The sequence below is a fragment of the Cyclopterus lumpus genome, chromosome 8 (assembly GCF_009769545.1).
Source record: "Cyclopterus lumpus isolate fCycLum1 chromosome 8, fCycLum1.pri, whole genome shotgun sequence".
NCBI classification, from domain to species: domain Eukaryota; kingdom Metazoa; phylum Chordata; class Actinopteri; order Perciformes; family Cyclopteridae; genus Cyclopterus; species Cyclopterus lumpus.
The window spans coordinates 11,328,729-11,352,943 of NC_046973.1; the positions used below are offsets into that span (position 1 = coordinate 11,328,729).

A 24,215-nucleotide genomic window follows, 5' to 3' on the forward strand; every position below is an offset into this window, starting at 1 on the left:
GGAGCTGTTGCATCACCATAGTCTTACTTAAAAACATTTGTAACCAAGTACCACCTTCGTCTCCCATTTTGCATTGCATTGTTGGAGAAAACGGCACGCTCCAAAATCAAGCTTTTTTTGTGTGCATACTGACTGTTTAGAGTAAACTTAATATTGTCACTTTTTTTACTTTGACACGCTGCATTCTCAAACTATTATTATGAAGTAATATCTATACAGGTCCAATAGTTTTGGGTTAAAATCAAAACATTGCAACTGCTGTTTAAGGTCACGTTTAGCACACGTGACATTTCTGGGATAATTTTCAAGATTTATTTAGCTAGTATTTATTATATTATTTATTTCAAGAAATGGACCTCCATACAGTTTGACATGTTGCTTTTAGCCGCTTGGTAACGCATCTGGAAACTGGATTATCAATCAGCAGCTGGCTTGTGACGAAACGCCTCGTGCCCTGGTCGTAAATCATCGTCCTTTTCCGTAACTCCTCGCGCATCTCCAACAAGCGGCGCTGCTCGTGTCACAGCAGCAGCAGCGGCGGCGGCAGCGGAGATCGAGGACGGCGCGAACGATGATGGCGACCGTCAAAGCGATTCTTTAACAGGAAAGAAAGAACAAAAAAAACCATCCACCTTCCGCCGTCGAAGCCAGCTCCACAATGGAAGGACACGACGTTCCCGACCAAGAGCAACTCTTGCAGTTTCTGAGGAGGCTCAAGGAGGTTTTCGACGTGTGCGACGAGGATGCTGACGGCTTCATCCGGGTGGAGCACTTGGTGGACCTCGGTCTTCAGTTCGGTCAAGGAGACGAGGTGAGAGGGGGGGGGGTAACTAAAGACAGGTAGCCCCCTAACATGCCTGTGGTCGCTCAATTATTGACCTGGCAACAACGGGCCACCTGCCTCTCCGCTTCACACGTCACAGGTGTGCTCGAGGCGGCGTAGCTTCACGGGGACTCTAGCTAGACGCTTGCTAGCTTATTAGCGCATTTTCTGCTTTGCTGTGCTGCTACATGACAGATATAACGGCCGTGTGACTCAACGGCTCCAGCTATTATTTTGTATTATTAATAATACATGGAGCCGTATTATAATATAATATACTTATTATTATTATTAATAATAATAATAATAATAATAATAATAATATATAGCTATGTAATAATAGTCATACCATGACTATTCCTGCTCATTAATAGTAGAGAGACAGGCTGAAAGGGCAACAATATATTTTTTAACTCAGGACAAATATCACTGACATTTTTATTTTAGGCAGAGGTATTGCTAATATAACCGCATACCACACTGTTATATTGCAGTATTGAATGTATGCTAACTTTTGCTTTTAGTCTTTCTCCAGCATATGGTGATGTATATCCCTCTATCCATTATTATTAATATGTGTCATGTGACCTGTGCCATCAGACTGTGATCCAGCACATCTCCACTCCAGCATGTGCTCCAGAAAACATCACAGTGACTAAAAGCACCGGTGGGGAATCTATTTTTGGTGTTGGCTCTTCATGATCTAGGAGTTTCTTTTTGGTGTTAACAACCATGCAATACCGTTTATGTGGTGCTACGTATCACCTTTATACCCTGGGGCCATTGTGGACAATTCTGCAAATCAATAAAGAAAAATGCTGCTTAACGGACATTCGATTTCTTTTTTTTATAGGGTCGCTGTGTTATTTGATTAATAACCTCAGTTTACTGGAAACAAACATTCCTGTCTAGTTATATCACCAATAAACAGCGTATTGATTGATTTTACAGAAAATGAACTCTCTCATGATTAATATTGATATTGAGATGAAGTTGGTAGGACTCACACAAGTGAAGCAGACAGTAAGCTCCTTAGACTGTGGATATTAGTTTATATATACAAGATTCTTTTATTTACAGTCTGTGGTCAGCTTGATCCGGCCCTGAATGTGAGCGAGATTTTCTCGAGATAACAAGTTGAATATCTCATTTTCTGCAGATAACAAAATAATGAACTGGTGATCTCAAAAGAAATTCTGGCACGGCCGTTCTTGTCTTCCGTAAGTTTGGGCAGTACTTCCCAAAATAATTTAGCTTCTTCTATGAAACAATGTCTCCATGTGAGCCGTTGTTGCAGGTTGCGTGTTTAGAAGTTATGAATACTGCGGTTAAAGAGTGATTTTACTGCTTTCTGATTGGTTCATCATTTCAGAGGGAAAACTCACTGACTGCTCATTGGCCCAAAGAATAAACAGCATGTTGTGGGATTCAGCGGGATTTAGTTGTTGTCTTCGTTCCCTACCTGGGTCATCATCTTGTGATGCCCTTCAATTCATCAACCCTGCGTGGGGGCTTTCAGGCTTTCTGTGGTTGTTGCCGTTCACCTCAGCGCCTACTCACGCTGGTTTACAACCCACGCCAAACCTTGCTGTGTTTCCATGGTGTTTCGCTCACCTTCGATTGAGCATTTCAGATGCCATGGTACTGAACCAAGCGGGCATAATAATAATAATCTTTAGATTATTATTGCGAAATCCATGGTTGATAAGTTGATTGTTTACATTGTGAGCAGGTGCAGTAAGGTTCAGGGGCGGAGCCAGGCATTGTAAACATTCGGGGCTCAGCCCAAACCTAGTAAGGCCCGGGTTCATCTACTGTATCTATTTTCCTTTGTGGAAAAGTTATGGCTGGCTGCTGTGTTTGGCAGATGGCTAAAGAGAGTCGCTTCCAGTTTCTCTGCTCAGTCTCTTCGTCAGCGCATGGATTGTTGACGGAGTGAAAGTATTTTTCTAATGAAATGTAGAGACGTGTGGAGCTTTGATTTATGGATCTAAAGATGTTTCTGTATGCCAACATTGTCTCCATACTTTTTTCATTCATTCCTGCTTGCTATAAACTTCTATCTTCAAACTATTCAACCTTGAGAGATCTAGTTAAAATAAGGATTTTCTTTACATAAACAACATAACGCAATTATTTCTTGTTCAATTACCTATTGACCAATAAATTATATTTGCAACTGCATTGACACACAAAGGCTTAATAAAGCTGTCCGAATGTACCTGTAGCTTTCACAAGCAGACTTCAAGTTGATTTTCATACCCTGCTGGAAAAACAATCAAACCAGTGGCTCCATGTAAGAGTTGGAAATGTGAAGAGAAATAGATTAAACCTGATGAAGAAACGTGAATCAAAGGGATAAGAGTCAAGTTCAGTCCTGGACGCAGTATCACAGATAAACTATATCTAACTGCGAGAGTATATTTTCCTAAGCTTCCTTAAGCTGTCATGGCGGCTGAGCTGAGCACCCTGAACAGACTTCTACTAAAAATAACTCAGAGGGAGCTACTGCTCCATCTTCCTCCCTCCCCTCCCGCAGCTCCTCTCATCCCTGTGTTCTTTGTCACCATGGCGACGAGAGCTTCCCAATGAGTCTTATGAGCGGATTGGTCGGTTAATAAGTAACGAAATGCTGCACCAGCGCCGTATTTACATTTGTGTCTTCTGGAAAACAATGACACATCCAGAAGCATCCTTTTCTATGGTGATTCGTTGACTGCAGCGAGCGTCAGATTGCTACGTTCAATATGAAATACCATCTTTATTCCTCATGTTTACCTTGCCACTACACTGCTCCTATCCTGCATGCATGCACACATTACGGGAGCCAACCAATGCAATAGTGGTCAAAGCATTCAAATGTTTGTTATTTCTGTTATTTGTACTTCGAAAACTTTTAATTTTTTTAATGTATTAACACATCATTCGGGTTGTGTTTTGCAAATTTTAGCCCCACAATTTGTGTTTTCTCATATCAAAAAATACACTCTTAAAATATTATTAGTAATATTCCTGTGGCCACAGATGCACATTGGCACACACAAAACATGTACATTATTTATTATAAGACATTAGAGACATGAACTCAACAAATAGAGTTTCAGATGTATAATATTAAGGGATTGGTTGACACTACTTGCCCGACATGAAAGGAGGTGTTTGATGTAGCAGTGTTAAGCCTGTGTGATGTTGTGACACTGAGGTGTGTGTGTGTGTGTGTGAGAGAGAGAGAACATGTTGATGCCTCTTTAGCACAGGTTCATCCACAGTACACTTTGATGTATTCATCCATACTCTCTCTCACCAAAGCTCATTTCAACACCAAAGCCTGTGTCTAATGGTATTCCCCTCCATCTGCTCTGAGCACGACTGTCAGAGTCGGATCCATAATCTTCTGATGTGTGACTTGCGTTGTTTCAACCAAAGGAAATGCCTCGTCGTCTTGTGAAGAGCGGTTGATAAAGTGGCAGAAATGAGCTTGAGGAAAGGCTGGATGGCATTGTCAGCAGTGCTCAGTGCACTGGGGTACATGTAGCCCAAAGCATCTTACTTTATGACACAACTCAAACTAAATAGCACCTGACAGTGCATGTACGCAACGCAGTGAGGCAAATGTCGACTCAATGTGCGTTCTTTTCACCTAATCAGCTGAATTGGTAATTGTAAAGTAAACTAATCAAGAGGGCGATCAATAATGTGAAAGCTAGGACAAACTGAGTGAACGTTAGCAGTGCTAAAGTTTGTTTGTTCAAATCTTTGAGAAATAGGGTCGTATGCATACTACATTCTCTGCATAGTAAAATTAGTGCTTTTGTCAGTGGAGTCTGGCTGCTTTGAGGAGGCCAATATAACAGCTTCAGTTACCAAGGCCCACGTGTATATTGGTCATATTTTCACTGTGATGAACTTTAAACTGGTTATGAAACAGTCTCAATTGAAAGCTCATAAGTGAACAAGACCATCACAGCGCAGATGATGTGTCAGTGATGCATTTACAGCTTGATCCGCTGCCACCAAGTGGCCAGAGCAAATACTGATTCAAGATGTTGCCAATCATGTCGGTGAGGGAATCTATTATAACTACAGAAATCCAGAGTGGATAAATGTGTTTTGATTTGGATTGAAGTGTAGTGAGTGGATAATGTGAGTGCAGAAGCAGAACTCTTTTTGTATAGTGCTATAATGAGTTGCAGCTCTGGGGGTGATGATTTGTGTTCAGCTACATAAAAGAAAACTGGAGTCCTCATGAATTATAATAAGATGCTTCTTGTATAGAATCATTTGGAGCCTGGTCATAAAGGTGGTTTGGATTATTGCAGAACATTATTTTGTAATCTTCACAAATGAACATCACTTTTAGGATTTTTGAATCGAGAGCGCTGGTGGCAGCAGTAAAAAAAGCTAATGGACTAGTGTTTGAGTGATGGCGTTTTGTAGTCTTATTTAGCTACCTGTTAGCAAACGCTTTTTATAAGATACATCAAAGCAGGCGTATTTCTGACGTATTTAAAACATCTTCAGCTTATTTTAACCACAGACCTTATTTCAGGCATCTAATCAAAAACGATAACAATATTCTGACTCATTTTCTGGTTTTAGGACTCTTTTCTGCTGCATTTTATGTAAAGGTCCTTGCAGTAAAAACAACTGCAATGTCAGTAAGCCTGCAGGGAATACTGGGTCACACAGAGGGGTGGGATGCTTTGAATGGTTTTAAACAATTTACAGTGGACACTTAAACATCCATAGTGTTGGCATTCTCAAAGTGAATATATGTGTCAGCAATGAGAGATTCAAACCAATAAGCAGAAATTGACATCCACAGTCACTCGCATGGCTAAATGATCACAACACATTTTAGAGTGACAGGCCTATTTAATGGAAGGTATAGAGGGTGGACTGAACTAATGCCAAATGCCCCCGTCTTCTTCTGTCCAGAGTCTTAAGATTAGAGGATTGTGTTCTTCTGTCTCTTGCAGGTGAAGAAGTTAACCAGGTACCTGGATCCTAACGCTCATGGGAAGGTCAACTTCAAAGACTTTTGCCACGGAGTGTTCGCCATTAAAGGTGAGAAATGAGAAATAAAAAAAATAAAAAAATCAGATCTTGGATATTTATAAAGACCAAACAGAGAAATAATATAAGTTCCTAAAACAAACATTATGAAATGGGTCCAAAAGCTACAAAATTACTTGCCAAGAAAGTTAGGAAAAAACAGATCTCACACTCAATATATAAAATACTTCTCCCTGAATCAGGACAAATAAGCAATAATTTAGACGAGATTGACACTGCATTCCAGACATATTACAAAACCCTATACTCACAACCAAAACAGGAAACTAAAGAGAATATAAAATCATTCCTAACATATAGAGACCTACCCTCAATTGGAGAACACCAGAATGACTACTTGACTTTACAGATTACCCACACGCACACTCACGCAGCAGTTTTCAAAATCAAAGTGAGGACTTTATTTTCCTAATACGCCAGGGGAAACAACAAAGAATAAAACAAAAGAAACAACGACCAGAATTGTCTAGCGAATCCAGAACACTCCTTTCCTTTGCTGGAGTCGGGAAAGCAACTCGACCGAACTCTCTTCCTGGGCACGAACGGGATCGACATAAACTAGGTGTTCCAACATACGAGAGGGAACCAGACTAGTGACCGGAACGAACTGACAACGCGCCAGGGAACACCGTGGTCCTTAAATCAGCTGGCGGTACTCACTGAACGAGCCCCAGCTGAGCCAAAGGAGAGGGCGTGGTAGTGGGCGGAAACCGGGGTTGGAAACTGTAGGCTGACAAAAACAAAACATTAAGCACTTGGTCCACAATAACAAAACAGACAGGAGGGGAAAAACAGGGGAGCACACACTAAGAGCAGACAGGGATCCTAACAGGAATGATTGTTTACCAGCTGAATGGTAAAAGATATTTAAGGAAGAGCTGACCAGTACTTATGAACTCCTTCAATTGGACACTTGAAAAAATGTCAACTCCACTCTCTTGAAGTGAAGCTATAATTTCTGTCATCCCAAAAGAGGGCAGGAATAAAATGTTATATTGACTGATTTTGATTTTATATCAGGATTACAAACTGTATGCATCCATCATGTCTAGGAGACTGGAGTCCTTCATTCCTGATCAAAACCGGTTTTGTCCATGGACGGCAAACCCAAGATAATATTAGATGTTCTCTTCATAATATAGAAAATATCTGGAAAACCAAAACAAATGCTGAGTTAGTCAGCCTAGATGCTGATTGCGTGAGCTGGGAATATTTAGTTTTGGGGTTTTAGAACTATTTGGTTTTGCTAAAAAGTCAAAGTATTAAAGCCCTATATTCTGCCCCGACAGCAAGAATCTAAATGAATGGACATCTTACTAAAATTGGAAAGATTCACTCGTCAAGGGGGACCCCTCTCCCCAAACCTTTTTGCACTCTACATGGAACCCATGGCACAAGTGATAAGAGAATACTGCGATATAAAAGGAATTCTGATAAACCAGGGCGACTGTGGGTCAGTGGTTAGCAGCTCTGTCTTTCAATCAGGGGGTTGGTGGTTTAATCCCCGCCCTAGTTGATGTGTCGTTGAGCAAGACACTTAACCCTGAATTGTTCCCTGTAGCTGTGTCTAAGGTGTATTAATGTAACATGATTGTAAGCCGCTTTGGATAAAAGCGTCAGCTAAATGACATGTAATGTAATAAATAGCATTATATGCCGATGATGTACACATCCGTGACCCAGATGTCTGCCTTCCTAATCTTTTAGATCTTCTCGACATATTCGGTACATATTCAAAATACAAGCTAAATATGCAAAAAACTCAAATATGACCATTTAACTACATTCCATCACCCCTTATAATTCAATTCAATTCAGTTTATTTTGTAGAACCCAGAATCCCAAATTACAAATTATCGTCAGAGGGCTTTACAATCTGACCTTTTGACCTCACATCGGATAAGGAAAAACTCCCAAAAAACAACCCTTTCACAGGGAAAAAAGGGGAAGAAACCTTCAGGAGAGCAACAGAGGAGGATCCCTCAGAAGCAATAGATGTCATGTGTACAGATGAACAGTGTTACAGAGTTACAACACATTTAATGAATATGAATAATGAGTAGTAACAAGTTAAGAAAACTGGCTTGCATACGATACATAATTTAAACCAAATATTATAGATTCTCGATTCAGGTATTGTAAAATCCAAGGTATTACTGCTTTCTGCGCAATAATGGAGAAAAACACATTATAATGTTTTCAGGCATTGCAGAAAAAAGTATGATTATTTTCATATATTTACAGTTATGGCAGTAACATGAGGTAACTATATATATAATAGTGACTCGCTAACCTCACAGGTGTTGTGATTTTAGTACTATCTTTAAACACTGTGTATAGAACCCTCTGAATATATTTGTTGATATCTGTTTGTTGGGCTGAATTTATGGTTTTGACACGATTGGTTGTTGAAGTGTTGCATGGTTGTTTTGAGAATTTCTTTTATTTATTTACTTGCTAAATTAGTTTGTTCTATTGGTCCGTCTTTGTCAGATGCATGGTTACTTTTAGTCTTTCTTATTTTCAAGGGATTTATTTCTCATTAGTTTTAATAAAATATTAAGTATCAAAATAAAGGTGAGAAATGCACCGGAGATGTAAACAATGCACCAAAGAGGTTCAACAGAGAGTTAGCGGTTTCTTATTTTCTTCTTCTTCCTGCTCTCCTCCTGCCAGGTTGTGAGGAGATCCTGAAGATGGCTGTGGGTCCTCGCGGTGTTTCCTCCAGCCAGTCTGTGACTGACAATGGTTACATTTACCAGGTACAGTCTGATGCCCTTTAACGTAGAAAGCTTTGAGCCTCCTTTATCATTTGAAAATGGATATATACTCAAGAAGAACATAGTCCACTTTCGTGACACGTTTGTAGCACGAACACGCACACAGGTGGGGCTAGGCATGATTCTCCTTCATAATTGGAGGTGTGTGTGGTGGGGTGTTCACTAAATTGTCATATTCTCCACCTGTCTCCTTTAACTCCTTTGCTGCGGTTGTTACCTCTAGTTTGTTTGTGTTCATACTGTTAGTGTTTGTCATTCAAAGTTTTAGCTCCACCCAACATCTCACTGTCTGGGTGGACAGGAACCTCCAACCCTTCCTCACTCCCAACCCATTAACTCCCTCGGTGCATCTGATACCAACACACAGAGGCGCCCTTTAGTGCCTGTATGGAGCGCATGGGGCTTTCACCCAGGTGACCGTTGTTCGTGTCTGGTGGGAAACTGTGTGTCTGTGTGACTTATTTTACAGTTTCCATTTAATGAGCGGAAAAAAACGATACTAGAGGGGAACCTAGAGCGTCATAGTTTTTGCTGACCAGTCGGTATTCAGCAAGTTAGGAGGGAGAACGTGTTCAATTCAATTCAGTTTATTTTGTATAGCCCAATATCACAAATTCCGAATTTGCCTCAGAGGGCTTTACAATCTGTACACATACGACATCCCTGTCCTTTGACCTCACATCGGATCAGGAAAAACTCCCAAATAATAGAAAAAACCCTTTCAGGGGGAAAAAAGGGAAGAAACCTTCAGGAGAGCAACAGAGGAGGATCCCTCTCCCCGGATGGACAGAAGCAATTGATGTCATGTGAACAGATGAACAGCGTTACAGAGTTACATAAACACATTACATGAATATGACAGAATACATTAATGGACCTCCACAATCCATGAAACAGAAGGAGGTAGAGAGGAGGGGGCGGGGTGCATCAGCAGGGGCCAAGGCAGGAGGCATCAGACACAGCCAAAGCAGAGTTAGTAAGGTGCAATGGAGAGATGTAAATTCATCCATAAGTAGAGAGAGAAGAGGAGATAGGTGCTCAGTGTATACTAAAACGTACCCCAGCAGCCTATAGGCCTATAGCAGCATATCAAGGGGCTTGACCAGGGCAAACCTGATTCAGCACTAACTATAAGAAATATTAAAGAGGAAAGTCTTAAGTCTACTCTTAAATGAGGTGACTGTGTCTGCCTCCCGGACTGAAAGTGGAAGCTGGTTCCATAAAAGAGGAGCTTGATAACTGAAGGCTCTTGCTCCCATCCTACTTTTTAGGACTCTAGGAACCACAAGTAGCCCCGCATTTAGTGAGCGCAGCTCTCTAGTGGGGCAATATGGTACTACAAGCTCTTTAAGATATGATGGTGCATCACCAATCAAGGCTTTGTAGGTGAGGAGAAGAATTTTAAATGTGATTCTTGATTTTACAGGGAGCCAGTGCAGAGCAGCTAATACAGGAGTAATGTGATCTCTTTTCTTAGTTGTTGTGAGTACACAAGCTGCAGCATTCTGGATCAACTGGAGGGACTTAAGAGACTTATTAGAGCATCCTGATAATAAGGAGTTGCAGTAATCTATTCTGGAAGTAACAAACGCGTGAACCAGCTTTTCTGCATCTTTTTGAGACAAGATGTGCCTGATTTTTTTAATATTTTACGTAGATGAAGAAAGTCCTTGATATTTGCTTCACGTGGGAGTTAAAGGACAAGTCCCGGTCAAAGATAACGCTGAGATTATTTACAGTGGTGTTGGATGCCAGGGCAATGCCATCTAAAGAAAGTGTTGGGATAAAGCAGAATGTAAAACAACAGCTCTTCACAGGCCTTGATAGATGTTCAGTGGAAGCTGAATGAATGGACTAAGCCAAACTGTAAACAGTCTGGATAATCCTCACAGTGTTTCTGTACGGGACACACGCATTACACACGGTGAGTTGATTTCATGAGCTACTGATTGAAGTCAAACAGATGAGTCAAAACATCAGAATTTGGACATCGTTTCTTATTATTGTGTAAGTAAGTAATTATGTCATAATGTTGAGCGCCGCATAATCGTTCTGTCATTCTGACTCCAAGCAACTGAGTGGACAGACTAACCGGCCTTCACCAGGCCGACTGAAAGCACACATTTAACGAACCCAAAAATGTTTTCATGTTGGCTGCATGCAGGAGATCAAACACCGTTCATGGTGGAGGATTGGTTTTATTTTCCAGCCCACCGTAGAGAGTGAGGGCAACCAGCCTGCAGTGGAACAGGTGAGCTCACAGACAGACTGGGAGCCTTGAACAATAAATGCGGTTCAAAACACAGCGGGAGACTTTTGTTACTTAAACGGCCTTCTATGTAGACTACACTTCGCTAAACACAACGAAGTTGTAATAAAACCCATTGAGTAAGTGAGGTTTGATACGTTAAGTAAAGTGGAAGTGCTTCTTGTTCTGTGAGACGTCAAAAACGTTTCTCAAACTCAGTGGGGATTGGTTATTAAAAAACATTATTTGGGCCTTGGTCATTTTTGCAGCAGGCAAAGTAAGGTAGTCCAACTGAGTATTTTTAATATTTTGTATCATTCCTTACTCTTTATATTCTTTATCTGGGTAAAAGTGAGTATCATGAGATAGTAAGTCAAAATGATTGAAGTAACAGGTTTCACTTACTAAAATATTAAGTTTCCTATTTCAAAATCTTGCTAATGACAATTTAATTTTTATTTTTTTTATCATTCCTAAGATCACATACATTTTTCTTTTGCTGGCAGAAAAAGAATATGCAATTTATCAAAGTTGCTGTGTGTACTTGTGTGTCGTCCCCCGCCACTAGAGATTGAACAGTTGCTTAGCAACAATACATATATATGGAGAGAGAGAGAGAGAGAGAGAGAGAGAGAGAGAGAGAGAGAGAGAGAGAGAGAGAGAGAGAGAGAGAGAGAGAGAGAGAGAGAGAGAGAGGTGAAGGAGATGGAGGTGTGGCTTTGTCCCAGCTAAAGCAGTGGTGTGTTTTCATATGTGAATGAGTGAGCTGCAGTGACACGTGTGTTTGCGAGCCTTCCAGCTTCAGGAATACAGGGAACTTTGGTCCCACCTCCACCATGACGGATACCGTATGTTTTTTTTTTTAATGCACACATGAACATCGCTTCTTACTTCATGAATGAAAAGAGCATTTAGTACATTTACACACAGAAACAGGGTGATTTTTAAATTAATCGAGTGATGGTTAATGTGCTGCCGGTGTGTGTGTGTGGCTCCACTAGTTTAATAGAATGCATGTGAAGGGGAGTGATCTTCTTCACTGCTGTTCTTTGTTTAATAATGTTCTAGTCCTGTAGGTAAAATGTCAGTGATTTAATTTATTTGAATGCTAAAGTTCCTGGTCGACCCACACAGCCGTTTCCACTTAGTGTGGCTGATTGTGTCTCTTCTCAGGTGTGAGCGATTCAGTTGCACCTGTTGGGACGGGACATCTGCCATCTTGATGGTTCTTGATGGTTCTGGTGTTTGATTGATTGACAGAGGAATTCAGATATAGCATCGAGGAAGTTGGCAAGAAAGTGTGCATGTCGCCAAGCAGCACAATGTCTACTTGTTTGTTCTACGGTGACTTTTCAATACAGTCTGCTGATTGGTAAACAGGAATTGAACACAAAACACGGTAATGTTATTCATTAATGTATGTTTACGGTGGTTGTACTCTAAACTTAATCCACATGATATAACATTTACAGACATTTTTCAGTGGAAGATCAACATTAGAGCACATGTCCCTGGATTAACTATTTTTTAATTCTTCATTTACTCTTTGCTTTAGATCCTAATCTCCACACACTCCATCACAGACAAAAACATGTGTATAATTGATGAATGAAAGCTACTTAGCGGTCTCCGAGATTGTGTCTGCTGGACTGTGTGTGGACGCACGCGCGATGGCACCTCAGTTGGGTGAAGCCAGACAGCCACTTTCATAATTGATGACTCACAGATCTGAGGCACGCGACGTCCCACTCCGTTTCTGATAAACCATCTCCAGGAGATCATCTCCTGGTCAAACGCTGTCATATCACAGTGTCTTTTATTTCTAGATTTATTCGATCATCTGTGGTTTAAACTTTCACAAAATCGTACCAATGTTTGATTAAGAGCCGCTGCTTCAACAAGGTTTAAGGTCAGAGGGTCCTAGTAGCACTTAAATGTCCCTTACCGATAGCACTTTGTTGTTTAGCACTTTAGTAGCACTTAAATGGCACTTACGGATAGTACTCTGTAGTTTAACGTTATTGAAGAAATTGTACTTGCTTGATTCTTGTTGTTCTGAGTTTGGACTCATGGTTTAATGTAAGTCGCTTTGGATAAAAGCGTCAGCTAAATGACATGTAATGTAATGTAATGCCTCGTTTTGTCCTCTCTCCTCACGTCGCTTCCTCGCCTCCTCCGCTCGTGTCACAGTTGGGAGGGACTGACACCCGAGGAGAGGAGGGTTGGGTTGGAGAGGAGAGATTGAGATTGAGGATGTACAAACTGAGGAATGAGAAGAGCTACTTGTCTTCATTATCCAGTACCAGCAGTACCCTGAGATATCTTGGGTTTGACTGCCAGTTGCCCTGTGATTGCAAAAAATGACAGAGGTTAACTTGAAGTTCAAAATGGGTTGTTCGGGTACTAGATGATGCAATATCCTGAACACAAAAGAGCAGTCGGTGATTCTTGCTGTGAATCCACACTCTCTCCTCACCAAGGCAGCGTGTGCACATTTGTAGAAGTTGCTAATGTTTCATCTTTTTTTGCTTGTTTGTGCAGAACGGTGAGGCCAAGCTGGGCCCCCCCATTATCATGTACACGCGCTCCTACCCAGACTGCAGCGTGTACGGCGAGGGCTGCAGCGCCGACGGGGAGTGCGACATGGACAGCAGTGCCGAAAACAGCAATGGCTGCGACTCTTTGGATCCGAGGCGGCGAGACGGGTCAGTCCCAGGGATACAAGGGAGTGGGCCGCGGACTGCATGTGTGGGCGGGACGGTGTCCAGAAAGTGGGGACAGAAAAGTGAAGCCAAAATGCCACCGGCCATCTTGCGGCGCAGTAAAGATCGCAGGGTGGAGCATAGAGGTCCCGCCCACACCCTCTTGATCCACGATTTACATTTGCGAATAAATGTTTTGCAGTTTGAATCACGATTGCAATAGCAAGTGACAAATGATTGTCTTATGATTTTAGAGACCCCCTAAAATGTTCCCATTGGGGATTTCATGGGGTCTGAAAGATCAATCCGAGGCGACCCCCGCCCCCTGACTGCAGCCAACCACCAGGGGGCAATCAAGACGTTTGGGGGGAGCTGTTATATCCATCTTTATATACAGTCTATGAAATGGGCCCTTATTATCAGGAGCTATGTGAATCTGTATTTCTTCTTCAGAAGAGGTTCTTCTAGTTGTTTGTTTTTATTTTTTTTATTTATTAACCCTAGCCACCTGATTGGCTCGGCGTCTGCGTCTGTCATCTCCGGGGAGGAGCAGTTTGAGGACTATGGGGAGGGGGAGGATGTGGATTTTACTCCCAGCAGTCCTTGCCCTGAAGAGGACACCCGAACGAATGGCTTCTCAGACCTGGGATCCTCCCTTCCCTCCAGGTTGGTGGTTGAGCTGGAAGCACACACCCTGAATCGCGTACACTCTTAACGGGAAGGGTCACCTTTTGGTTTCTTAGAATAACTTTCTTTCTTGTCAGTCTGACTTGTCGATTCTGATTTCTAAGAACTATAATGGACAGAAACGAAATGTTCCTCGGTCATTATAGCCCATCTCGCTACGGGGACACTGTGGCTGTTATAACCAGCTGTATTTAATATTGTTCTTGCACACATCCATTCCCTCTATCAATGTATTATTTGTATGTGCAGTGCTGTGCAGACTCCTCAGAAGATGCAGCAGCTGTATAACAGCGAGCTGCTGGACATCTACTGCTCTCAGTGCTGCAAGAAAGTGAACCTGCTCAACGACCTGGAGGCTCGACTTCGAAACCTCAAGGCCAACAGGTAACATGGTGCTCTGCGGATCGGCTCGTTTGATTTTGTCCCAACAGCATCAGACTGTTGATAAAGAACCACAGAACCCGACCCGTGCTTAATTTGCACATCAAACGTGTCGTTTTGATGAATTATACCACACAGTTTCTTCTGCAAACGAACCGGCCGACACACTTCTCTCGTTTTCCCCCCTGGATCCCGCCTCGTGTGTAACAGGTGGCTTCATGAAAGTAGGGCCTGTAGTGTCCATCAACAAAGAAAATTATAAAACTATGTATAGAGAAAGTAGTCTTCTGATACTGGATGGACACGTGAACCATAAAGCATCATTGATGGACCTGGACCTGTACTTGTAGAGCGCTTTTCTAGTCTTCCGACCACTCAAACTGCTTTCACACTGCATGATATCATTCACACACTAGTAGCTAACATTGATACACGCATTTGTACACCGTAGGCACAACTACGGGAGCAATTTGGGGTTAAGCGTCTTGCCCAAGGAGACATCGACATGGGCTAGCGGAGCCGGGGATCGAACCGCCGATCCTCAGATTGAAGGATGACCCTGCTCCCTACCGAGCCACAGTCGCCCCTATAACATAGGGGTTTGTTGAACAAACAAGTGGTGAAAAAAAGACAATGTTTTCTTTTTCTGTAGCAGCTTGGCATGTTGCAGGTTTAGACCGATTATGTGATCATATTGTTTATCCTGCTTGTCCCATCAGCTCCGTCAGCTGTTTTCTAAACATTCAAATGTTAACATGAAGGAATCCAGGGCAATCAGAGTTCAGTTATTTAAGTCTCTCCCGGACTAAAAGTGGAAGCTGGCTCCATAAAAGAGGAGCTTGATAACTGAAGGCTCTGGCTCCCATCCTACTTTTTTTAACTCTAGGAACCACAAGTAGCCCCGCATTTAGTGAGCGCAGCTCTCTAGTGGGGCAATATGGTACTACAAGCTCCTTAAGATATGATGGTGCATCACCAATCAAGGCTTTGTAGGTGAGGAGAAGAATTTTAAATGTGATTGTTGATTTTACAGGGAGCCAGTGCAGAGCAGCTAATACAGGAGTAATGTGATCTCTTTTCTTAGTTTTTGTGAGTACACGAGCTGCAGCATTCTGGATCAACTGGAGGGATTTAAGAGACTTATTAGAGCAGCCTGATAATAAGGAGTTGCAGTAATCTAGTCTAGAAATAACAAACGCGTGAACCAGTTTTTCTGCATCTTTTTGAAACAAGATGTGCCTGATTTTTTTTTAAATGTTACGTAGATGAAAAAAATGCATTCCTTGAGATTTGCTTCAGCAAGTAGTGTATGTGTGTGTGTGTGTGTGTGTGTGTGTGTGTGTGTGTGTGTGTGTGTGTGTGTGTGTGTGACTCCGTCTCTCTCTTGTTTCAGCCCGAACAGAAAGATTACTAGCACAGCATTTGGACGGTGAGTGACCCGACTTTTCCTACCAATGATGGGTTCAGTATTTAGCGGCGTGATGAATGGAGTTCTCTAATGGCAGAGTCTTTTTGTGATGATCACCATTCGGAATGGGTAACAATGTCCTCTGTGGGTTTCTAACGTGTCCTCTCCTCCCTGCAGTCAGCTGTTCCAGGCCAACCACAGTGTGTTTGGGTCCAGCCAGGGAAGCAGCACAGAGGATCTGTTCACGGACAGCATCGACTCCTGCGACCTCGACATCACAGAGAAAGTAAAAAAAATAATTAATTACAAATGCAAACAGATACGTACAGAGAAATACAATCAGTTATTGTGCATTTTTGGTGAACGACAGTCAAAAGGTTGAGCAGAATCTCAAGGGTCCGTTTGTTTCAGGTTCACACAAGTCCAAAACAATCCTACATCCTTGAGTCCAATTCTACAAACAGTATGCAGGGGCAAACTCACTGAAAGTGATAAACTGACAACACATTATGGCGCACTGCAGATTTGAAGTGCCAACACCAGTCAGCTATCTAAGAAAGAGGTCGCTATTTAGGCTGACTTTTTGTTCATGACCGATACCCCCAATCACTTTCTATAAAAAAAAAAAAAAAATGTATTTGAGTAACCGCCACAAGTTTGTATTTGTTTAGCCTTTTTTTAAAATAAGAAATACTAATCGTAATACTAATAATATTAACCTGATCTTTATTATACCGTGCGTAAACACGATGAATACGTGTAAAACGAAAAAAGATGTGCAGTATAGGAATGTTGATTTCATAATTTCAATGTTACTGTTCTGAATGGAGCCATTTGCCTCAGCTGAAAGTCTGGTTGTCTTCCACAGGTCAGTTATCTGGAGAAGAAGGTGACGGAGCTGGAGAGCGACAGTCTGGCCAACGGTGACCTCAAATCTAAACTCAAGCACGAGAACACACAACTTGTGCACAGGTATCACTGAATCCTTTATTTATTAAAGAGCCAGTGTGTAGCATTCCGAGGGAGCAATCATGTGTTTGTGTATAATCACCCGTAGATAAGAATTGTTTTTTGTAACTTTACAAAGAGCCATTTTTTATGTTGAATTACATGGAATGTTTTTTTTTCTCTCTCGCATTGCTCGTGTCTGCACCCCAGGGTGCACGAGCTGGAGGAGCAGGTGAAGGACGCAGAGGCGAGGGCGGATCAGAGTCTGGAGGAGGAGACCAAGAGGCACCGGGAGGCTTTCAGCAAGATGGACCGGGACAGGAATGGGGAGATAGATCTGCTCTGTAACAGGTAAAGCCCACAACAATACTGCCCACCGTAACCTGGACGATGCTGGTGCTGACCTGAGTTCTGGCTATGTTAGGATACTGACCATCAGGTCTGCAGCTCCATACAGTTGCGGTGAAAGTAAACCCAATGTTGAAGCAGCATCCTATGTTACAAACACTGATCCAGGACCTGCAGTAGTTTGCATTTTACGGTCTACGTTACAAATTCATGGCGTAAAACTATAAAGTACTGTTGGTGTTCTTAGTTCTAGTTCTGAAGTGTGTGTGTTTGTGTTTACACACAGGGTACAGCTGTTAGAAGAGGAGAATGGAGAGATGAAGTTGAACGTGTGCAGACTCAAGTCGCAGACTGAGAAACTGGACCAGGTGAGTGTGATTCACTTTATTACAACTTGGGTCTTTACATTTTTTTGTTTTGATCGTCGTTATAATTACTGCGTTGAGTTGTAATACCAAACTGTAGAAAGCTGGGAGACCTGGGAATGCGCCAACATTGCTAAATTGGACATTTAGAAGGGTCTGAAACTGAACCTTGAGATTAGTCCACCTTTTTTTGAAGAGTTTACAGACCTGTTGTATCAATGTCGCTGTGTTCCCAGATCCCAGCGGTTACTTTGGTGAGGAGAGTGATATTAGAACTGTGTGCCAAAGCTGCACAATAAGACTCAAACTGCAACAAGGCATAATTATTTATTTTTTGTTTTTGTTTTAGCCAAATCTGATTGGTTTGCTGAATCACATGTGTTCTGATCTAGACAGCCCACAAAAAACAACTGACTAGTTTGTCGTATTTCACAACCTGTAGGTTGGTCGGCACTCCAGATATCCAAAGGTTTACATGCAAGCACTGAAAACACGATTTTATTTCCTCATATGTTTCCTTTTAAGTGAGAGGAGAGGAAGTGGTCAATTTGCCTTCCATGTGTCAACAGTTATTTCCCGCCTTTTTTTTCCTCCGCAGGAGAAGCAGAGGATGACGGACAAGCTCGAGGACACTGGCCTGAGGCTGAAAGATGAGATGGACCTCTACCGGAAGATAATGGACAAGCTCTGGCAAAACCGCCATGAGTTTCAGAAGGAAAAGGAGGCCATGCAGGAGGTGAGGCACTCTAGATTACAGAGAGGTCACATGGGGACTTATACATTAATTAACTTCCATTACATTCAAGCTGTAGTGTTTCCAAACACCAGAGTAATTTTTTAGAAAAGCTCTTATTTTACCGCAGTCGTTGTCTGGCAGTCTACCCCGCTCCAGTCCTGGTTCTGGTTCTGGATTACCCGTACTTTTCTTGAACGCTTCTTATGATTTTCCGCCATACTCCTAGCAGCTGCTACTCCGTTGCTTCGGCCTCTCCAGTATGGTCGTTACTCTCACCGCCAGAGGGGGGAGGCAAACGTTCCACCCTGCAGGAGTTAAGGAGTTCATTCACCGTATGCATCTTTTATCTGCAGTTGATCGATGACCTCCGCCGGGAGCTGGAGTATTTGCAGTTGTTTAAGCTGGAGCTGGAGCATCCAGGAGAGGGCAGGGGGCTCTCTGAGTTCAACGTCAGGACCAGAGAGATCGAAATGGAGCACGAAGTCAAGAGACTGAAACAGGTTTACACACACACACACACACACACACACACACACACACACACACACACACACACACACACACACACACACACACACACACACACACACACCACACACACACACACACACACACACACACACACACACACACACACACACACACACACACACACACACACACACACACACACACACACACACACACACACACACACACACACACACACACACACACACACACACACACACACACACACACACACACACACACACACACACACACACACACACACACACACACACACACACACACACACACACACACACACACACACACACACACACACACTCACTCACCCTCGTTCTTCTATTCTCACAGGACTTTCCATTGTTATTCATTCCCAAGTGGTTTAGGTTTTGACATCACAAAGAGTGCACAGCAACCATGGAACATATAGACTTGAGATTGAACCTGTCTGAGCTTGAACAAAATACTAGCAGGGATATTATTGATCAGTATATGATGGCCACTAAATGACTTTTAGTGCAGAAATACGAAATATGTTTTAAAACCAGTGTCACCATTATGTAGAAGGACTGTCGTTAGCTTTGATGTGGTTTCATTTTTTAAATGGGTGTAAACCTGTATTGTCTGGGTCGACATGATCACATGTCATTAGAGGTTGTAGTTTGACGTCGCCTGTGGTGGTTTCATCTGAACCTGGTTGCTGTGTCTGAGGTTTATCTTCACCCTGCTCCTCAAACAAAGGAGATATGACGTGTTAATCAGTGCACCTTGGGAGACCTTTTACAGTCTCTATGCTAAGCTAACTGGCTGTAGCTTAATACTTACTGTACATCTATCCTTTCATCTAACCCTCTACAAGAAAGTAAATAAGTATATTTCCCAAGATGTCAAACTGTTCTCTTTTTTAAGGTATTCCTTGGAAGTCGTACTCCTCACACCCACAGAGAGAGATCCACTCAGTGAGGAATTATGTCACAATACATAATGAACTGCATTCTTCTTTTTTTTTATGTCTATCTGATTGTCGTGCATTTGGATTATTCATTTGGGTATTCAATAACGCATCTCACCAAAGGTCTGTAGTAGTTTGAGTCATTTTAGATGGCAACCTTATATAGTTACTGTACTTCACTAAGGAGGGGGGCTTAAAGAGACAGGCGCTTAAACGGAGTGTTTCACACGGAGGGTGAACACGGGTCAATTCAGAAAGACATTAAGAGAAACAAAACAACGGCCATTTAAAGCATGTGCACATGTTCAAATAAACCTGAAACGGTGCACGATACGACTCCTTTAATAACTCTTGTTACTGTCCTGCACCCAGTCGAGGCTTCCGTCCACAATGAAAGGAACCGCTCTCTTTTGTTTCGCTTCCTGCAGGAGAACCACAAGCTGCGGGATCAGAACGACGACCTGAACGCTCAAATTCTCAGTCTGAGTTTGTACGAGGCCAAGAACCTGTTTGCCTGTCACACCAAGGCCCAGTGCCTGGCAGCCGAGATCGACAACGCGTCCAGGGACGAGGTCGGCAGGCCGCTGCTGTTGCATGGACGTCATGTAATGCCGACGTCTGTTACGACCACTCTTCTAAGGCACCTATCTCTCTTCTTCTCTCTCTCTCTCTCTCAGCTGGTCGACGCTTTGAAGCATCAGGAGGAGATCAACCTGCGTCTGAGGCAGTACATGGACAAAATCATTCTGGCCATTCTCGACCACAACCCCTCCATCCTGGAGATCAAGAGTTAAACGTCACACACACACACAAACACACACACACACACACAAGCTTGTGTTTCTGTAGTTGTGGGGACCGTCAGCTGAAATATTAGCTTGTACCTTAAAGTTGTAATCCTTTATGATTTTAGCCCAACAAAGTCATGTTGATGTGGATAAAGAAGTCAGTGAATGATGGTAGCATGAGAACATGCTGCGTACTCCCATGTCTTGTTTTGTGCCGACCATGAATACTATCAAAGGTCTAAGGGATTATAACTTTAAACCGGAGCCCATATTCTGAATGTCCTAAATGTTCTCACTCCTTATGACTGACCGCACACAAATATATATCTACTCCACTGAAACAGGCGGTCTAAATATCCACTAGAACCAAACGCTTGTTTATGATGCAGTCTGTCAATCACTGTAGAACTGCTGTGCCAGACTTTAAAAATATTTGGTTACACACACTTTGTTTGTCATAGAGACAGTAACAGTTACTGAATATAACCGGGCTGCCACCCACTGAAACTGATGCTAGATTCAAGGAGTGCAGGACATAAAACAATTATCGCTTTTAAAGGGCCGTACCAGTGTTTTACCAAAGCATTCCAAAAATGTTTTGAATTTAGAAATTCAATTTTTTATTACCATCTTTAAACATTCATTTCAGGCAATATGGAAATGGATATTAAAATGCAAGTTGACTTTCATACTGTGTGGGGACGAATTGAACACTTTCGGGGATTTGGCGCTTATTCGCTTACTTTCCCGAGTGTTAGACGAGAAGATTGACAGCAGCTTCGTATCCGCTTGTCCAATACGGCGCTGGTTCAATACGACGCTGGAGTCGGGACACGGTTAGCTTAGCGTAGCATAAAGCCTGAAAGTTCCGAAATACCCCACTAAGGATCAACAATTAACAGGTTGTGTGTAGTTTGTTTGTTCTATACACAAACAGAAATGTAAAACAATAGGTAGTAGTGTCAGTTAAGTTGTGTTTATTTTTGAACTACTTCTTTAAAAAAAAAAGACAAATCTGAAATAAAAGACATGGTTAAATGGTCAAACATTTGTAGTATTTGTGTATATAGAGTAAATGGCCACAACATGCATAAACACTGACATGAGCCCTTTAAGTGACAACCTAACCAAACAACTTTGAACCCTTTAATTTGGCTGTCTCGTCGCAACTGAATGTCCACATGATTCATATACGCTGTATACTATACAACAAATACATCTCTAGTTGTCAATAACTGTCATTGAGCCTTTTGTTCCTGAAGACCAATCACGATAAAGGTATTTTTTTTTAAGGTGCCAAGAGCCAACATTATGTGCCAAATCTGAACATTTCACCATTTTTACGGACAGAAATGGTTGGAGGGTGTCGTGCAAAAAGACATCTCTCTCTCGAAATGCAACAAATGTGTCGCTATGAAATGTCCACAAGAATGCACACGTTGCTACTGACACTATAATCACTGATGTATTCAGTAGGGTTATTTACAAACCGGTATTAGAAATACTGTACTAATACTGTGTACTTTGCAGTGTTCTATAGAAGAAGAAAGCACTTCCCATAAGCAACCTACTGATTTAAAACAGGGAATCTGTTGATTTCTGCACTGCCTTCAGTGACTTTGTGAATTAGGAAAACCACTTTATTCTACCTTTGCTGTAAATTAGTCTCACTCTAAATGTCACCTAAATATATAACTTGAATATCATTTCACACTTGCTTCTTCCACCCACAGTGGGACCTGGATGAGCTCGCCAAACGCAGTAATGAGCTCCTGTAGTGAGCACTGTTTAGTTTTGCTCCATTGCACAAATTGTTCACTTAGGGATTTTGTTTCATACTTGATTTGCTTGTTCTTTCACTTGTTTTTTTGTGCGTTTGCATACGAGGTATGACAATTATTATCGTCCATCGTTGCCATTTTGAGTGATTTTTCTTTTTTTCTATTGACATTTTAACTTTAAAACACATTATTTGCGATTTCATACATTGTAAATGTTGTACAGAATCTAGTTACTAATTATGTGCAAGTCATTTTGCTTATTAAGAAGTCTCTTAGAGTTTTGACACAAAATAAGAAATATGTGTTGTAGAATATAATATGAAGTAAATAATATATAGCACATGTAAAAGTGGCATAGCCAAAGTATTTAACAGGAATATTATTGAACATGATGGGAGAAAAAAAAAAAAAAGATCATAGTCAGTCACACCTGTGTTCACTTTGACTTATTTTTCTTGTGTATCGCACATGGAATTGTGGGTGACCATGTTGTAGAAAGTAAATAAAATCCATTGGCTTTGGCATGACGAATCGGCCCTGGTTGTTTGTTGCCTCTGCGCTGCTGTCCTTTAACTGTTGATCACTTTATTAGGTACACCTGTCTAGTTTTATTTACACATTTTTACAAAATCTCAAATACATGTGCAGATAAAATCATGTGCAGGTGAGGTAGAAAAAAAACTATGCGTTTTAAAAAAATAAAATAAAATACAAAAACTCACCTAAATGAGAAAATATCTATAAATAATAACAACTATACAAAATAAATCATCAATTAATATGCAAGTATGTCATGTGCCCTAACCGAGAATCAGTTGGTGTAAGTTTGTATTCCATAGTTGGACTCGTGGTATTTTGACTAGTACTGTCTGGTGCTAGATCATGAAATTGATTTAGTACCAGGTTACCGATAACCCTAACCCGATAGGAGAGGGTCGCCCATCATCAATGCGTCGGCGGATAAAGGTTATTGATCCGTCTAGTTATGTGAAAATGAGCCTTTCTAAGCTTTGAAACTTGTTTATAAAGTTAACAGTCATCTCCTCTGGAATAAAACTACTTCTACCTCTGTCTTATTACAGTTAACAAGAAAAACTTTGGTAGTATCATCAATAATACAGTACCATTCTGTTTTGAAGGGAACCTGCTGCTGGGACACTGAGTGAGAGGACAAGGTAGAGAGAGAAAGACAAGAGTACAAATGACAATCAGAGCTACACTACACTTGCTCAACAACTTTTAAGCTTTGTATAAATTAATGATTTATGGATAATAAATAAAAATGAGATTTGAATTCAGAAAATGTTTGATTTTTGTTACACGTTTACGCAATGTAAAAGAAAATATGAAAGACACACTGATTACTAAAACAAGTAAACATACTCAATGAAAAGTTTATGCTTGACCAAAATAAAACGCACTGTAAAAATACTATTTTTATGAAAAAAGGAAAGAATGTACTTCTTTATACATATTTTATATACATCATATATATGAGGGGTGTTTTGAGTGCATGCTATTTCATGACCTCATCACATGTTCTGTATGTAAAATGAGGATTTGTAAAGGCATTGGTAGGATGAAAGCTGTCGAATGAAAGTGCGATATTTCTCTCTGATTTGAAGTGAAGCAGATGTATGAAGTAACGTTAAATTAAATAATATGTTATACATTTAGAGGGA

The 24,215-nt window shown here is 41.4% G+C and overlaps 1 protein-coding gene across 2 annotated transcripts; it reads left to right on the forward strand.

The window, feature by feature from the left end:
- The first annotated feature begins 483 nt into the window (after positions 1-483).
- Positions 484-23,063, forward strand: rab11fip4a (RAB11 family interacting protein 4 (class II) a). 2 transcript variants are annotated; one of them, XM_034540061.1, is made up of 15 exons: positions 484-811; positions 5,803-5,890; positions 8,576-8,661; positions 13,469-13,632; positions 14,134-14,295; positions 14,566-14,700; positions 16,091-16,126; positions 16,283-16,391; positions 16,974-17,077; positions 17,264-17,404; positions 17,688-17,769; positions 18,365-18,502; positions 18,856-19,002; positions 20,393-20,536; positions 20,642-23,063. In XM_034540061.1, the coding sequence occupies exons 1-15, from the start codon at positions 659-661 to the stop codon at positions 20,756-20,758; spliced, it is 1,806 nt and encodes a 601-aa protein (XP_034395952.1). In that variant the 5' UTR covers positions 484-658; the 3' UTR covers positions 20,759-23,063. The 2 variants fall into 2 exon arrangements, with proteins under 2 accessions (XP_034395952.1, XP_034395953.1); XM_034540062.1 differs by lacking the exon at positions 16,091-16,126 and having other exon boundaries at positions 498-811; positions 20,642-23,006.
- The last annotated feature ends 1,152 nt before the right edge of the window (positions 23,064-24,215 follow it).

What these genes read in the sequence shown, in the direction of transcription:
- rab11fip4a (XM_034540061.1), top strand. Translation starts at nt 659, where the DNA reads ATGGAAGGACACGACGTTCCCGACCAAGAGCAACTCTTGCAGTTTCTG. An exon ending in GATCCGAGGCGGCGAGACGG is followed by an intron (nt 13,633 to 14,133) that starts GTCAGTCCCAGG and finishes TATTAACCCTAG; the next exon opens with CCACCTGATTGGCTCGGCGT. An exon ending in GGATCCTCCCTTCCCTCCAG is followed by an intron (nt 14,296 to 14,565) that starts GTTGGTGGTTGA and finishes TTGTATGTGCAG; the next exon opens with TGCTGTGCAGACTCCTCAGA.